General features: G+C 28.9%; 1 protein-coding gene across 2 annotated transcripts in view; it reads right to left on the bottom strand.

Moving 5' to 3' along the window:
- The window catches only part of LOC143250910 (AP-1 complex subunit gamma-1-like), a 41,712-nt gene extending 29,969 nt beyond the window's left edge, over nt 1-11,743 (bottom strand). The window contains exons 1-4 of one of the 2 annotated variants that reach the window (XM_076502087.1): nt 11,619-11,743; nt 4,976-5,189; nt 3,414-3,538; nt 2,739-2,880 (exon numbers count right to left, since the gene is read on the bottom strand). In XM_076502087.1, the coding sequence (XP_076358202.1) occupies nt 2,739-2,880; nt 3,414-3,538; nt 4,976-5,189; nt 11,619-11,707 (570 nt within the window). In that variant the 5' untranslated portion in view covers nt 11,708-11,743. Of the gene's footprint in view, nt 1-2,738; nt 2,881-3,413; nt 3,539-4,975; nt 5,190-11,269; nt 11,419-11,618 lie in introns of those variants that run through there. The other variant, XM_076502088.1, reaches the window with a different exon arrangement.
- Nucleotides 11,744-14,015: the final 2,272 nt, after the last annotated feature.

Here is a 14,015-nt window from a genome sequence, read left to right as displayed (position 1 = left end):
AAAGCCACTAAGGGTCATTCTGAGTTTTAAATTGATTATTCAGATATCACATGTTGAAGTAAATGTATATACAGGACTGTTTACAAAAATGGAAAGAGAGCACTAACACTGTGCTTGATTCAATACATAAGCCATATTTCAACAAACAAAAAAGAAATGAGATTCTTATTTTATAATCTAGTTTTTCAGTATAAGTAATTTCAGTTGCTAATTTGTATGAACTATAAGTTTCATATTTAGACAGCACAAACATATAATTTGAACCAATACTCCATTTAACAAATCATGCGACAAACAAAAATCAATATTTAGGTGTGTTATTTTAATATTTATTTGTAAATTACAAAATTAACAAATATATAGTACTAAACTTTGAATTATAATCTATGATTTGATTTCATACTTACTGACATAAATTCATAACGTAACAGTTCAATGAAATTTTGAATGCAAGTCAACAACACAATGATGTCTCTTGACCTAATCTGAGTGCTTCTGAAAGGTCTACATTTATATTTCATTTGTAACCAACAAAGTAATCATGAGATTAATCATGTTGTAACTTTTGATAATGTATCTTCACAACATTTTGCAGACTATCAGTAAATGTTGCAATTCTTTTGTTGTCAAAAAAAAATCAGAATTTTTTTTTATTAAATATGTTTTACTAAACATTTGTCTGTGAATTTAATCAAGAGCAATGATTGTTCTAGTTACATGATTTTTATTTTAAGAATACTTTTCTTCATCTAAAAATTGTCAAATGTAATTTGTGTAACCCTAAAACCTAAATAAATCTCAAATCATATTTTTTTCCAGAAAAACTCTGTTCTATCTACATTATTTTCTCTAACACTATATGCTGTTGGTCCATTTGATCGTCCTCACAATCTTCATACAAAATGAGGAAACAAATCTAAATTACCCTCTTTATTTCTATAATGACTGCAAACAAAAACAGGAAACCACTATAACTGTTTATCCTAAGTAACTTAAAGCTCATAGCTGTTTACATTTATACTTAACCTCATTGTTTTATTGATCTTTGAACCATGTCTAACTAATATTCCAGCCATACAAGTTGTAAATCATTTAGTGAATGTCCAGCTCGTATTACTGTACTGATAAAGTAACACACAAGCTGCTCACAAGCTTAAACTGTTAGAAAAGTTTTTCATGTTATCTTACCTTATCTAACCTAATTATTTTTATAGCAATAAATGAAGATTACTTAGGGAAAACAAGATACATAGTACTTACTTGGGTCTTTGTTTTTGTAGTGAAACTGAAACCTACTTTTTATTGTTAATTAGTAAATATTTCTTTTAAATTTAAATACATAATGCACCTAAGAACACAAAACAACATGTAAAAAGCAAACAATAACCCATAACTATCGTAATTCTAATGACTTTCTAACGATGCAAAAAGAACAGTTAAAAGTTCAGCTAATCTCATCAATGTTGCTTTACATGGGAATGAAGTTTCAAACTGAATACAAAATGCAATTTTCCATGTATAAAACAACATAATACAATATATCATTTGACAGACTTAAAATCTGGTTTTCTCCTGGTGCAATTTTCTGTGTATAAAGCAACATAATACAATATATCACTTGATAGACTGAAAATCTGGTTTTATATTGGTTCTACACAATATGGTATAAAACAACAGAGAGAACTACTGTCAATTTGTGAATAAAAAGAGGATGTGACAAATGGACATGAAAAGTGAAGGTAATGTTCTTGTTTCAGTAAACAAAGAAGATTGACAGCAATAAATTTTATGCTTTGCCTGAGTAATAACTATATTATAGAATTAATTCATACTAAATTCAATACTATCTGGAAAGATGGTAAATAAATTTGACAAGGATGGAGACTTAGAGAGCAAATGTCAATTTTTATATCAGGTGAGACTAAGGAATTTTAAGTGTTTCCTTATAAAATAATGAATTTAAAGCTTATACAACATTAACCGTTCATTTATTAACTACATTTTGATGCCATGTTTATTTGTATACATTGATAATAAGGTAGTTTAATTAAATTTTGAATTTAGCTGTAAAAAAAGAGGTGACATGCAGAAATGGATACCCATAGGGAAAGTTCCAAGAAATATCTGATTTGGTTAAAAGTTTCTTCAGTATCACTTTACCTGTTCTCTTTTTAAGTTCTCACAAACTTACTTTTAAATATATTTCATACATCTTAACATGAAAATCACTTTGCACATGGACTATTTAAAACAAATACTTGATATATTCATTAACAAATCTTTTTTCTTAGTTTATCAAAATACTTCACTAAAATACAATTTTTTTGTAAAGTGAAAGACTTTTAATGTTTACTGAAAAATCTGACAAATTTTATAAAGATATACACACTATGTTTAAAGTTAGTTGCAGCAAATCTATCAACTCAAATGAATTGAAAGAGTTCACGTGGTCAGTTAAAATAGACCAAGCCTGTAACCAGAGAAGTAAATTATTAAATATACGTTTCTACTCAAAAGATCAGGTATCATAGGTATTTAGAAGATCAAAGCTATTTACAAGATTATATAATTTATTACTTTGCTCAATGAAATCAACTAAACTCCTATGAAAGTTGTGCAAACAATGCAAGAAGTTTATGCATGTTTTGTCTTCTTAAGATGAAAATAAAATCACCTATACTTCTCCTTTCCTTTTATTAGTTACACACTTTTTCTCTGAAAAAAAAAAAAAACTGCACCTTTTTCTTCAGGTACACATTTGAAGATTTTATAAGTTTCTCTACTTCTCCTGCCAGATCTCTACTCATCTCTGGAGAACAGATTGATCCCAAGGCACTTAGTGCAAGTCCAGCTACAAACTGAGTTTGGCTTGTTAGATCACTAGAGAAAACAATAAAAAATGAAAGATATAGAATTATATACAATATCCAGATACTAACATGATTAATTACATCAAAATAAAATGTATGATTTATCATTGTTGCCTGATAATAATTTACTACGAATTAAATCAGTAATAGTCATTCATACCAAGAAAAAAAGCATTAAAAATTTCAGGTTTCTTTTCTAGGCCTGGAAATTTTTATGTCAAAAACAAAGTAATGAAAATCTGTCTTGAAGCGAAAACTTTATTTTTCAGTTACAGAAATATTTCTACTTAAAACTACACAAGTTTTTCTTTACAAGATTCTGTATACGACTATTTCATTTTATTACCCATAAACAGAGATACTTAACACCATTTCATTGGTCAAACATTTCATCTGTCCTCTCATTCGAGGAAATTACAAAATCAATGTAATTCAAGTTATAATTCCAACTTGAAAACAAAAATAATTAAACAAATCATACTGTATGTACATGTATATATTATTATTATTATTTTAAATAGAGTAAACTGAAACTAAACTTACTTTTTTAGGGAGTTAGTAATTAACAAATGCACATCTTGACGTTCATCTAAAAGAAGCGTTGCCCCTAAATATCCTACTCTTTTGTCTATGAATCTTGGTGATGCTATTAACTTCAAGCATTCAAGCTGGGAAAACAATGCAAATAAGTATAAAAGCATTAACAAGTTTTTCATTAAGTAACATTTCTCAGAAACTGACTATATAATATATTAATGAATAGTCTATGCATTACATTAAATGAAGTAATAACTTATGTTGCATAGAAAGTCTCTCTAATAGTCATAATTATTGTACATGAGATTTAAAGTAATAATGTTTAAGAATGACAAAAAGACTTGTTGGTCCATCTCAGCTGTCCCTTTCTCTAAATAAAACTAAAATCATTAAATAAATAAATTTACAAAAAAAATTAAAGCCAGTCCTTATAATTTATATATCTATCAGCTTTCTTTTAAACTCACTCAAATTTACTGCCTTCACAACATCTGAAGGCAACCCATTCCACAGGCCAACCACCATATTTGAAAAATATAACTGTCTTAGCTGAAGATGGCTTCTACCTTGCCTAAATTTATTTTGTGTACCCTAGTTCTATAATTCCTGCTGTTAAGCATGAAATATGTTGATGTATCAACATTATCAATTGCTTGTACAATCTTAAACAGTTCAATCAAATCTCCTCTAACTCTTCTTTTCTTCAAGAGGAAATTTTCAGGATCTTAATCTCTCCTCATATGATAACCTCTCAATCCTACTTACCACTTTAGTAACCTTCTTCTGAACCCTTTCCAACAATTCAATCTTTCCTAAGCAGCAGCATCTTCATAACTAGTAATGCCCAAGACCTTGATATCACCAGCACATTTAAGTAATTTATTGGCCATTCCTTCATGGATGTCACTGATGTAAATCAAAAAAGGGCAATGATCCTAGAACTGAGCCCTGAGGTACACCACTTGCAGCATTAACCCAGTTTGACTGAACTCTATTTATGACAACCCTCTGCTTTCTTCCATCAACCCACTCTTCTATCCAATTATTTAACTTATCCCCCACACCTACAGAGATAAGTTTTTATATGCCTTTTACGTGGAACTTTATAACACTTCCTGAAAATCCAGATGTACCAAATCTGCATCTTTAATCTATATTTGCAGTAACATTTTCAAAGCATGTCAAAAGTTTTGTAAGGCAAGGCTTTCCCTTAGTGAAAGCTTTCCCACAAATGATGTAAAAACAGCTACAATTTATGAAAAAGCAAAGCAAGGCTTCAAACCAATACTTTCTATTTCATAAAGGCCCAGTTTTTGGCACAAGCTTTGTAATTTACAACAGTTACTGATGGAAGAGGAGGAAGCAATTACCTTATTCATGATTTTCAATTTTTAGATACAACTTGAAAACTTTCTCCACAATTAACACAGGAAAAATTTGTAAAAAGGTTCAATATTGGTTTGAAAATTTCCTAGAATATTAAAACACATCCTGTCGCAATGAATTAAAAAAAAATGCTTAATTTTACAACATATGAAAGTTTCTTTCCTTTATGTTTCAAAACAAACCTGGCCAAAATGAGCAGGATAACCCAACATGTGAATGTACAGCAGCTTGGCAACATTGCGACATCTCCATGTGTTGTCCTCTTCTCGAAATGTTGAACGAATATATGCACATTCTTTCTGTACTACTGCTCTTTCATCAGCTGCTGTCTTACACGCTCGTATTTGTCTTATAAGATCTCTCAAACGAATAGAAGAAGGTAAACCCCCTGTTAGTCTGTAAAAACATTTGCAATCAATAAAAAAATCCTATATCTAAATGTATTTTCACCCTAATACATGTACATTTTACCATGGTTTGGAAAAAAATTGTAAAATTATAAAATAATCATAGATATATAACTCAGAATAAAAAGGAAAACCTCTTAGTTTGTGAAAAAATAGGTAATCAGTTAAAAATATAAAATTTGACTTTTTCACTGGCATGTTCATAGATAAACAACTTTTCTGATGCATGGTTTATTTCATAAAATAAGTAAGAACATCCAACATTTAAAAATGCACAATAATTTACTGGATAAATTAAAAGCAAAATATACAATTAAAAACAATGTTTTGGCAGAAAAAGTTCCACTATCTTTAGGTTAATTCTTTGATACACAATAAAAAAGAAAAAGACATTTCATTACTCATATGAAACTGGCAAACAAGAAAAGTTTAACAATGATATAAAACTCGTATATATTTTATGAAATTCTGGAAAAATGAATTGTGATATAACACAGTAGCAGTATATACATATGACTCAGAACAAAAGGCAGAAAAACTTTGCTTATTGCAGTTAAAACTCTGTTAAAAATACTTTATCAAAGACTGGAAAGTTGAATTGTTACATAATACAGTTAGTGTACGTACATGAATTAGTTAAACCAACAAGCCAGGCTTCTTATGAACCTATATCAGTAAGTAAAACAAAAGAAGTTTTTCATTCTTATTGTAACATAAATATTTCAATTTCAATTATTTCTCAGAGTAACTATGACAGAAAAACATACATTCATGTTTTTTCAGGTATTCCCTGTTACCTGAAGTTGAAAAAGTACATATGTCTTAAAACCTCCCAGAGTGGAACATGACAAACACTACACTTTGCTTTTTATAAATATTATATTTTAATGACACATGGTACAGTCAACCATACAAAGGAAATGCCAACTTATTATATATGATAAATAATACTTTTTAAAAATTACATTTTTTTTTGTCAAAATACAATGTGTACTCCAAGCTAACATCTAACTTACACTTGACACCTCCCATGTTACTTTTACATGCAAACACATCTCATTAACAGCTAACAAATTTCTTTAACGTATTCATGTGGAGTACTCTGATATTTTTCACAGCATGAACTATGTGGAATTCTGTTTAATTTCACTGCTCTTTACCCTCATATTATCAACTTGTTTTTATAATATTCACAACCATTGGCACCTACTCACTGCAACATGATTAATTTTAAATTTTTGTCTCTTGTGACACTCATTCTATATGTGAAATGTAAAGGGGAACCAGCAGTAACCAATGGCTTGACTATCAATCTGTTGCATAAATAATTTAAACAACTACATTTAAAAACCTAACAGTGTCCATATGTTAAGCAGTTAAAATGTTGCAAAATCTCATTTATCAACTATTTTCAAAGCAAGATTGGGTGATTATTCTGAATGGGAAAACATTAATGAACCATTTCTGTTAACTCAAACTAGCTGAAAATAGAATATCCATATATTCATTAGTATTACAATATAATAAATGTTTCTAAGAAAGCTATCATTAGAATTACAAAGTAATAAATGTTTCTAAGAAAGCTATCATTAGAATTACAAAGTAATAAATGTTTCTAAGAAAGCTATCATTAGAATTACAAAGTAATAAATGTTTCTAAGAAAGCTATCATTAGTGTTACAAAGTAATAAATGTTTCTAAGAAAGCTATCATGAGCATTACAATATAATAAATGTTTCTAAGGAAGCTATCATTAGAATTACAAAGTAATAAATGTTTCTAAGGAAGCTATCATTAAAATTACAAAGTAATAAATGTTTCTAAGAAAGCTATCATTAGCATTACAAAGTAATAAATGTTTCTAAGAAAGCTATCATTAGCATTACAAAGTAATAAATGTTTCTAAAAAAGCTATCATTAGTATTACAAAGCAATAAATGTTTCTAAGAAAGCTATCATTAGCATGTTTCTAAGAAACTATCAAAGCAATAAATGTTTCTAAGAAAGCTATCATTAGAATTACAAAGTAATAAATGTTTCTAAGAAAGCTATCATTAGTATTACAAAGTAATAAATGTTTCTAAGAAAGCTATCATTAGTATTACAAAGTAATAAATGTTTCTATGAAAGCTATCATTAGCATTACAAAGTAATAAGTCTTTCTAAAAAAGCTATCATTAGCATTACAAAGTAATAAATGTTTCTAAGAAAGCTATCATTAGTACTACAAAGCAATAAATGTTTCTAAGAAAACTATTATTAGTATTAGAAAACCCTGTGAAACGTACAGTCAAACGTACAGTTTTGCTCTCAGACTACAATGAGACAAAGGAAAGGCTAAAAAATTCCTTATATGTGTCAAGACTGGCATACCTTTGTGCACAGTCCTGTATTTCAAAGAGTATAACAATCTTAAAGAGTTAATTGAGTGAGAGTTTCATGAAAATGTGCAGTAGCACCCAATTTCTTACAAAGAGATTCCAACATTATGGAAATGTAGAACTATCAGTTTTACACATATTTGGTGTGTGTTGAGCAAACAAGTGTATGATTACCAAACGTACATAATATGAAATATTCTTACAAATGCAAATGAATAGTTATAAAAACATTTTTCAATCATCTCACTCATTTCATTGAAAATAAAAATATGTATTCATCTATAACATAAAAAGGGTGAGCTTACCCAATATACTGGATGTAAATCACACAGACTTCTTAGTTCTTACAATATTGTGAAATTATTGAAATAACAAACATATTTTTCTTAATTCAAGACATAGTATTGATAAAATTATTGTAAACAAAACAAAACTGTATATATAAACTGTGTAAAATAATAGATTACAGAATATACATCAGTTTTGGGTAAGTATAGATTTCATGCCAATGAAAGGAGAAATTATAGATTTCACTGTATAAATATAAGGGTGTCTTTAAACAATAAACATATAAATGATAAATAATGAGACAAAATGCAATGAAGTGTACACATCTATTGTGTAAGGAAATTGAGTTGGTCATACTGGCAACAAGATGATCCAGTAATTATGACCTGGAGAATGTGAAGTACAGTGTTGATATATATTTTATGTATATGTTGATATATATTAAGATTCAGGTCTGCCACAGTGAAGAGATTAAATTCAGTTACTGAATCTTTATATGCCTCTTGAAAGTCAAAAACCCCAAAACATACCCTAATCATGCCATCTATCACAACAAGTTCTTCTAATCATATTGATGTCAATTTGTCTTTTTCCCCAATTTAAAACTACTAATTAATAAAAACTGTACATTTCAAAAATTAAACTATTTTATGATTTATAAATTAAATTACTCTAATTTTCATGTTAACTAAAACAGATACTATTATCTGGTAATACTGCAGTACAACACATGCTAACGTGTTTAATGGCAACATTCTATTAGTTTTCTATATGACCTTTCAACAACATCATATTAAAAAATATATAAATCACACTAGAAGTTTCCTTTGACTTTTTTTTTAACCATTTTAAATTTCTTTGAATCACAAATATTTACAGCATAACATTAATTCCATGTTTGGTACCTGAGCTGACAAAGATAAATAACAAAACTAATTACAACAAAATTTTTTAACATCAACTAACACACACTATTTTTAACTTTGAACCTATTGGCCAGTAAACACCTACATACTAGATTTCAAATAAAGATAATTCCAACTGTTTTTAAACATTTTTAACCAAAAATATTTTATCATTTTGTAGCATCTCTTAAGTGTAATTTACAAAGAAAAATGAATAAAATGTTCAGATTCATTAGTAACCATTTTCAAAACTCACATCTATAAAAAATGCACCAGTGAATTTTTTTTGTATGAATTTTTCTTCTTGTCTCAAAGATTCAACATAAAAATGCTGAGAAATTATCATTTCTTGAGTATATATTATTACTTTACTGATTTTTTAAAGAATGTTACTCTTTTTTTGGAAAGTTTTTGTACATCTTAATCACCACACTTTTATAATATTACATCAAGTGTTTTGTTCATTTACTGGTAAACAGCTTTGAAAACATCTCAAGAGAAAGATTAAATATGAATAGTTAGAACAAAAATTACTGTTCTCACAGTAGAATAAATATACTTGATTTAGCAGAAGTTCATGGTTTTGTGGAAAGTTGTTAGTCAGAACTCCAGGTAACACTGACAGGAAGCTTTAATGGAAAGTTTTTGAAACTTGAGGATGGACCATAAAGTTGCAAGTTTTTTTACAGTTTCTTACATCTTTTAATTTATGAAAGAGTCTGCAAGTTAACATGTATCTGTTTATAAACTTTAAAGATAAATTTAGATTTAGTGAGTAGGTAACAACAAAACATTCTGAACACTCAAATCTTTATTAATTGAATACTATTATGTTTATTATATTCAAATAATGCACATAAATAAGATGGATAACTAGTTACAATAAATATTTATCAGTTACATTAAAATATGCTTTTCTTATTTGGTTATTGATATATTTCATTTACGTGAAACCAATAGGGGACTGATACATATTTTAAAAGCAAACCAAACAGTTGTCACCTGGTCATCTTCAATTCAGCATTTCACCAACTATGAAATGTTCAGAGTAACTTTAAAACACTTAAGCTACAACTTTTAGCCAAAATAATTATTTCTTGCCAAAGGAAAAAATATATACTTGTTGCACAAATGGCTATTACCAACAGAAACAGTGATTAGTAATAACAGACTTGTAGTCTATCAGATTTTCCCTCAACCCCATTTACTATAATGCAATAAATTATGTCTAATAATATTTTTTTCACAAAAAATAAAATGGAAAAAAATAATATAATTAAAAAGTTTTACTTCCACATCACTGTAAAATATTACACTTATAACAGAAGTTTGATTACAAATACTTACCACTTCAGATGAAGCAACTTCTGAAGAAAGTATAAAGAAATACAGCCAAAAACATTTATTTTTCTGCTATTCACCAAGACAGTTTTTGAAATCATGTAAAATGTTAAGAAAATGTGTTAACACTATACACATTCAGTTCTTTATGATTGTACATATACTCTCATTCTTCAGAAAAGTAAGATTTTAAACCCACCCCATACATTTACGGAAACCATAAATTATCCTTTTAAAACTCCTATAAACATCCAAAATCCACTACTACTAACAGTGACAGCAACTTATTCCATAACTTAACCATCCAGTTATAAAAATAAAACTGTCTTAACTGGAACCTCGCCAGTTTTGCAAACTCTACATCCTATCATCTTCAAAACACAGCAGAAACTTTCAACCTACTGGTGACCCCTCACCCATTTCTTTTCTCAAGATAAAACAAGTTATCTTAATCTATCCTTACAAAATAATTCTTTAACTCAAAATCAGTCTAATCCTCCACCTCTAAGCCATTCCCAGCTAATCAGTATCCCTTCTGCTATAAGAAAGTTATGTGTATGTTTTTCTTATAGCACAACCACATCAGGCAATCTACTGAGCCTACCGAGGGAAATCAAACCCCTGGTTTAAGCATATAAATCTGTAAACTTACTGCTATACTAGCAGGGAGCATAAAAATATTAATCTACATAGTATTCCAAGTTAAAATAGTGAATTTGACAGACTCACACTGAATTATTGGTTTGAAATCATATTTAAATCATTTTAAAGTGTATGCTTAAAAATACCTTTAATTTAACATTAACTTTTACCATATAAATTATTTTTCTTTGTAATTTAGTGTTATTTTGATATACATTTTAAAATATTATACTAAAGTTGTTCATTGTCTACAGATATACTTTTCTTCCATTCTTTCCCATCCATTTGAGAGAGGCAGTTAGCATGTCAGAGCTTTATAATGGCAACTTAAAATTTTGAAAACATTCTTAATTTGTTCAACTATTGCAAATAAAATGAGAATAAAATTAAAAGAATAAAACAAAACGATGAGTTAGTAATCCAAGTTAATTACAAGTTATAAGAAATCATTGTCATGTTGTATGAACATTTGTATTAAAAATTTCTAAAAATCCACACACTATACAACTTACAAATCTATGCGACTTAAATACATTCCTAACGATTAAGCTTGGATGTCGTGTTTCCCAGCGAATATCTTCATAATATACGAACTGTAAAAATTCCACGTCCCAAATCAGTCTGCCTAGCCCATAAGATTAGTTAAGGTCAGTATACACTGGCTAATTCATGACGACAACGAAGCCTTATTATTAGGCCTACTGTACTCATTTGTATAAAAACATACCTCTAAAAATATCCGTGTTTCGGTACGATAATTTCATATACTTTTCCACACAAACATACATGTAACATACTGTAACTTTTCATAATTTTGGAATATAATGTACAAAAGTTTTTTTGTTTGTTTTTTTTACTTACTTAGATAATAAGTTATTTTTTGTCTCCATTCTGCCATCTCGTGAATCATAAATTAAGTAAATCATGCCCAGTAGATGTCGCCAAAGCATAATTAAATGTGATGTAACATCAAATATTTGCTCAAATAAGCACTTCTCACCAATAAGAAACAAATATGTTTTGGATTGTTTGTGAGGTATCAATGTATATTCTATTTTCTGTTTTCATTATTGTTGTTGTTGTTTATGTTCTTTTCCTTCTATCATTTAACACACTTATATTTTATTTGTCTTAAAAATACTAATAAAGAAAAAAAACTGTTCTGAACATATGAAATTTGTTTGTTTGGAACTTCGAGCAAAGCTACTCGAGGGCTGTCTGCGCTAGCCGTCCCTAATTTTGCAGTGTAAGACTAGAGGGAAGGCAGCTAGTCATCACCACCCACCGCGAACTCTTGAGCTACTCTTTTACCAACGAATAGTGGAATTCACCTTCACATTATTTCACGGTTGAAAGGATGAGTATGATTGTTGCGATGGAAATTCAAACCCACGACCCTCAGATGCCGCGCAGGGGCGCATATGAAGTTAATTGAGAGAGTTGTAAGGAATTAAGTTAAAGAAATTTATATTTGTAGTTATCAAAAGAAAGAGATTATTGTAGTACTCTTTAGATCATGTTTGTAGTTTTAGCATTATTTTGAAAATTTTCAAACATTGTTCTTTTGTGTAATCTTACAAATGGGGTCTTTTTTCATAAGTATTTTAAGCAGCTTACTATTATTATTATTTGATGTGTTTTGATATTAACAACATTTCTTCTTTAAATACTTGACTGAGTTACATATAGCTATATATTTTTAATCAAGCCCTAAGTATTATTTATCGATTATTGATATTTTATAAAACTTAAATTACAGATGTTAGCTTCTATGCATCTTTCCCGTGTGGTATAGTGTGGTACATTCAAGAGTAGGTGTAGAACCTGCTGAATGTACTTCCAACAGTCTCTCTAGTCACCTCTCCCTCCCTCTAAAATTAACACTTCCATTACTATTAACCTTAAAAAACGTAATGAGCAACAAAATAGTGATCAAAATTAATCTAAACTATTAGTACCAAATATTGATTAATCTAAAAAAATGTATATTTAATAGTAACTAGCTTTGTAATAAACCAATATAGGGTGATAAAATATTTTAAACTTTATTTGTTAATATTACTGAAAAGATAATTCATAAAATAACTACCGACTGTCCTATGATCATCTTCCAGCACCCAAACCTGTATTTGAGCAGATATGTGACTACTCTTTTCGGATATAAATATTCGCAAGCAAGAATGAGATTATTAAATGGCGTAGAACCAAAGGGCAGACATATAAGAAGGAATTTTCAATGTTCAATATGTAAACAGAAAACTTGTACATAACGGCTCCGAAATCCCTCCTAAAGCCAATCAGGGTAAGTGCCTCATTTGTAAAGTACAAATTATTGTTATGAAAGAAAACTATCCTACTCTAATTTAAAAGAAGTTTGCGTGTTTGTTTTTCTCCTAACTCTTCATGGACTTTTGCAAATGAACCTGTAAAATATAATTTAATCCACTAGAAATGATTCGGAATGTGTCAAGAAGTTGTTTTTCTTTTTTACGTGCAAAAATTTTATAGTTCCAATGCTGGCCAAATATATACTAGTAAATGAGAATAAACACTGAATTTACTGATGACATTTCTGCAGTTTTCGCTTTCATTTCATGAGATATACCTAAAGTTTATGTACCTTTGCTCATTACTGGCATATTTAAGATAAAAACAGAAAACATTATTTATATTCTTCATTGGTATAGTATTAATTTTACAATTGCATTTAGTTTTCAGATCTTTTCAGCTATTTGGGGGAATTCTTTTTAATGCTCCCCCAGTGGCTCCGCGGTGTCTGCGGACGTACAACGCTAAAATCCGGGTTTCGATACCCGTGGTGGGCACAGAACAGATAGCCTATTGTATAGTTTTGTGCTTAATTCAAAACAACAACAAATCTTTTTCATGCATTGCTTTTGTATATACTTTTAAGATACACACTTATACTAAGCGGGATTTTTTGTCACGTGTTATAAAGAAAATCTAAAATAAAATGTTATTTAGATTTTTAAGCCTAGTTGATATGAATAATTTTATTATTGTGCAGTTTCAATTTTTATTTTGCCACTGACATATTTCGGGAGGGGGTGAAGGAACCTTCATAAACCTCTCGCTATGAATTGCACAGGTGCATCTGCTGATCTGACCAAATTAAGATTGTGGTGAAACAGAAAATACTTCCGGATAAAAAAATAATTTGACGAAGGTTTATAAGTCATAAGTTTAGAAGATATAGTCTTTGTCATTATTTTCTATTTTCAAAGAGATTACAAAACA

This window comes from Tachypleus tridentatus, chromosome 5 (assembly GCF_004210375.1).
Source record: "Tachypleus tridentatus isolate NWPU-2018 chromosome 5, ASM421037v1, whole genome shotgun sequence".
Taxonomy (NCBI): domain Eukaryota; kingdom Metazoa; phylum Arthropoda; class Merostomata; order Xiphosura; family Limulidae; genus Tachypleus; species Tachypleus tridentatus.
Note: the sequence above shows the minus strand (reverse complement) of the source record. Positions and strands in the feature narration are given on the sequence as shown.